General features: G+C 51.0%; 1 protein-coding gene across 1 annotated transcript in view; it reads left to right on the forward strand.

Annotated features, from left to right (window-relative positions):
• Positions 1-592: 592 nt before the first annotated feature.
• Positions 593-2,586, forward strand: part of DICSQDRAFT_171095 (uncharacterized protein) — a gene marked incomplete at both ends in the record, with an annotated part of 3,939 nt that continues 1,945 nt past the window's right edge. Inside the window, 3 exons of the mRNA XM_007366729.1 lie at positions 593-1,727; positions 1,782-1,790; positions 1,847-2,031. Of these exons, the coding sequence (XP_007366791.1) occupies positions 593-1,727; positions 1,782-1,790; positions 1,847-2,031 (1,329 nt within the window). The remainder of the gene's footprint in view (positions 1,728-1,781; positions 1,791-1,846; positions 2,032-2,586) is intronic.

Below are 2,586 nucleotides of genomic sequence, written 5' to 3' on the forward strand. Positions count from 1 at the left end.
ACTACACGAGGCTATGCGTCTCCTAGCGCTTAGCTGTAGTCGCTTATGTAGTATGTTACCATATTTGGGACTCTCTGCTCGTGTACTATAGCTATGCTTCCGGACTCTTCTGGTACTGTCTAGGACAATCTGTACTACTCCAGAATGGTCTAGACAGGTCTATGCCTTACTCATCTCTTACTCATCCTATAGTGCAATACGTCGCAATTCTTTTGTCATTGTATTATTCATCGCACTATGGTACATGTGACTAACCACTCTTCGATTAGTCATGGACACTTCTCTGTAGTATATAAGGACTTCAGATTGTGTCCTCCCTCTTCAGTCTTTCCTTACTGACTGAAGAGTGAGTACTTCGTTACCTTTATCTCCAACTTGTAGTTACTTACTTAACCTTTGTAGTCTTGCTTCGACTCTAGGTACAGTTGGTTACTGCAATATAGTCTTTCTTTACTGACTGAAGATCTTGCTTCGACTCTAGTCAGATCTAATCTTTGTCTTCACAGCCCCGAGTTTATCAGCTGGAGGAAACGCTGACTTACCTGTAACAAAAAGTGTTTTGGAGCACACTTGGTTTCCCGCTCCGATCAGCATGGGGACGAACCCTCAGAAGAACGTTGTCGAAAACGTTGTAGAAAATGGTACAGCAAACAACCCAGCATACATCGCAGTGAACGATGCAGTAAACACCTCAGGGAACGCTTCCTGCCTGTCATTGCCGCCGCCCTTCCCTGCCGGTGTTCAACTCCCACTCCCTGCGATTGCTGCCTCACAATTCACTCCTCGTGCTCCCTCCACGATCTCGGTGGGCCTCCTCCCAGTCCCAGATAGCCATCTTCTCTCAGGCCCTGCAGGTGCCTCTTCTCTAGTCCGAGCGAGTGATCTGCGCCCCGGTATGGCAAATGCTCCGCCCCATTCCCAATGGATAGGGAGCTCCCCCAAGCTATTGAATCCGGCAAGCATCCTGAAGAGTAGCGAAGCTTTGCTCCCACTCCTTGCGGATGTTCCGTATCTGGCCTCATCAGAGAATTTGGAGAGCGTTCAGGCGCGCGCTATGGTAATAGGTTCAGCGACCGTTGCGCCACACGTCACGTTCGATGTTCCGGTAAACGCTGCGCCAAACGTCGTGGGGAATGTTGCACCGCGCGTTGCGCCAAGGGCCGCGCTAAACGTAGCGGAAAACACTGCACGAAACATTATGGAAAACACTGCGCCAAACGTCCCAAGAAACGCTGCGCCAAATGTCTCGAGAAATGCTGCGCCAAACGTCTCGAGAAACGCTGCCCTGAACGTAACGGGTCACGCTGCGCCATATGTCGCGGGAAACGCCGCACTGAATGTCTCGGGAAATGCTGCGCCATATGTTGCACCAAACGTAGCGGCAGCCATCGTAGGACACCTTTCCGGCCTGTTTCCAGCAGGCGAGGATGAGGACGAAGACGAGGACAAGGATGAAGACGAGGATGATGAAGATGTGGAGGAAGGCGACGGCCCCAATGCTACTGGTCGTATATCCGAAGCTAGTCTTGAGCGTGTCAGAGATGGGTTAATCCAGGTGCAGAAGTCGGCCAAGGATATTGCAGCGGAGACGGGTCTCTCTTTGTCGCAAGTGTTTGATCGGTGGATGTCAACTAGCCAGCGCACGCACACGAAACGGAATCCCTGGAACCTATATAGCGCATACTTCAAGGACAACGAAGAGCAGGAACTGGCGCGTCTGAGAGAGCGTGAGTTCACTGTGTATTCATATGAATATTACATACTCATGTACTGCCCATTAGCCTGTGCTGGTAACTTGTTTCATTCCTGCGAAGACGTCGCATACTCACTGCTTATCCCTTACTAGAGGGTGCTAGCGATACAGACATTCGTCGTGCCTGCTATAGGGCATTCTTAGCTAACATGGAACCCAAGGCGCATGAAATTCTCACCAAGTATAGTACACTCCGGCAAATTCAAGCTGGTAAGAGGCAGACGAATGCCGAGCGCAAGGCTCAATTCAGGAAATTTCAGAAGAAGCTGCAAGATCACGTACGTTCTAAAGGATGAGTTTTCAAATCACAACCCACTCACGGTGCTGTCACAGTTTTCTCATGCCACGTGACCTGGGGGTCATGTGTACTGGAACAGACGCTCACCTTGACCGCGGACAACTCGTATCGGAAAGTGGAGGGGCCAGGATCGAACCCCAGACCTCGTGACGGCCAGGAGCGCCCATCCTCACTCACAGGCAGGTGACTGATGTGACAGCAGGAGCGCTTACTTGTTGGGAGGGGTCCGGACTTGGCACGACTCAGGTATTAGTCGTAAGGTCACCATGAGGCAGGTCAGAGGGTAGGACATGAGGCAGAGAACTCTGACCAAACGATGGTCAATAGGTACCTGGTCTGTGCACCGTTGTATTAGTATATATAGTAGGGAGTCTGAGGCAGGGAACCTCAGACTTGATCTTCTCGTCGATTCCCCATCTCCTCTGTAGGTAGCTAGCAGCCCTACCTCCCTCACTACCCCTTCTAGTCTAGGGAATACATCTCTTCACATCTCTTGCTGTGTCACCTCTGGTTGCTTCGCTTCTCAGCACCAACC

The sequence above is a fragment of the Dichomitus squalens genome (genome assembly GCF_000275845.1).
Source record: "Dichomitus squalens LYAD-421 SS1 unplaced genomic scaffold DICSQscaffold_20, whole genome shotgun sequence".
Lineage (NCBI taxonomy): Eukaryota > Fungi > Basidiomycota > Agaricomycetes > Polyporales > Polyporaceae > Dichomitus > Dichomitus squalens.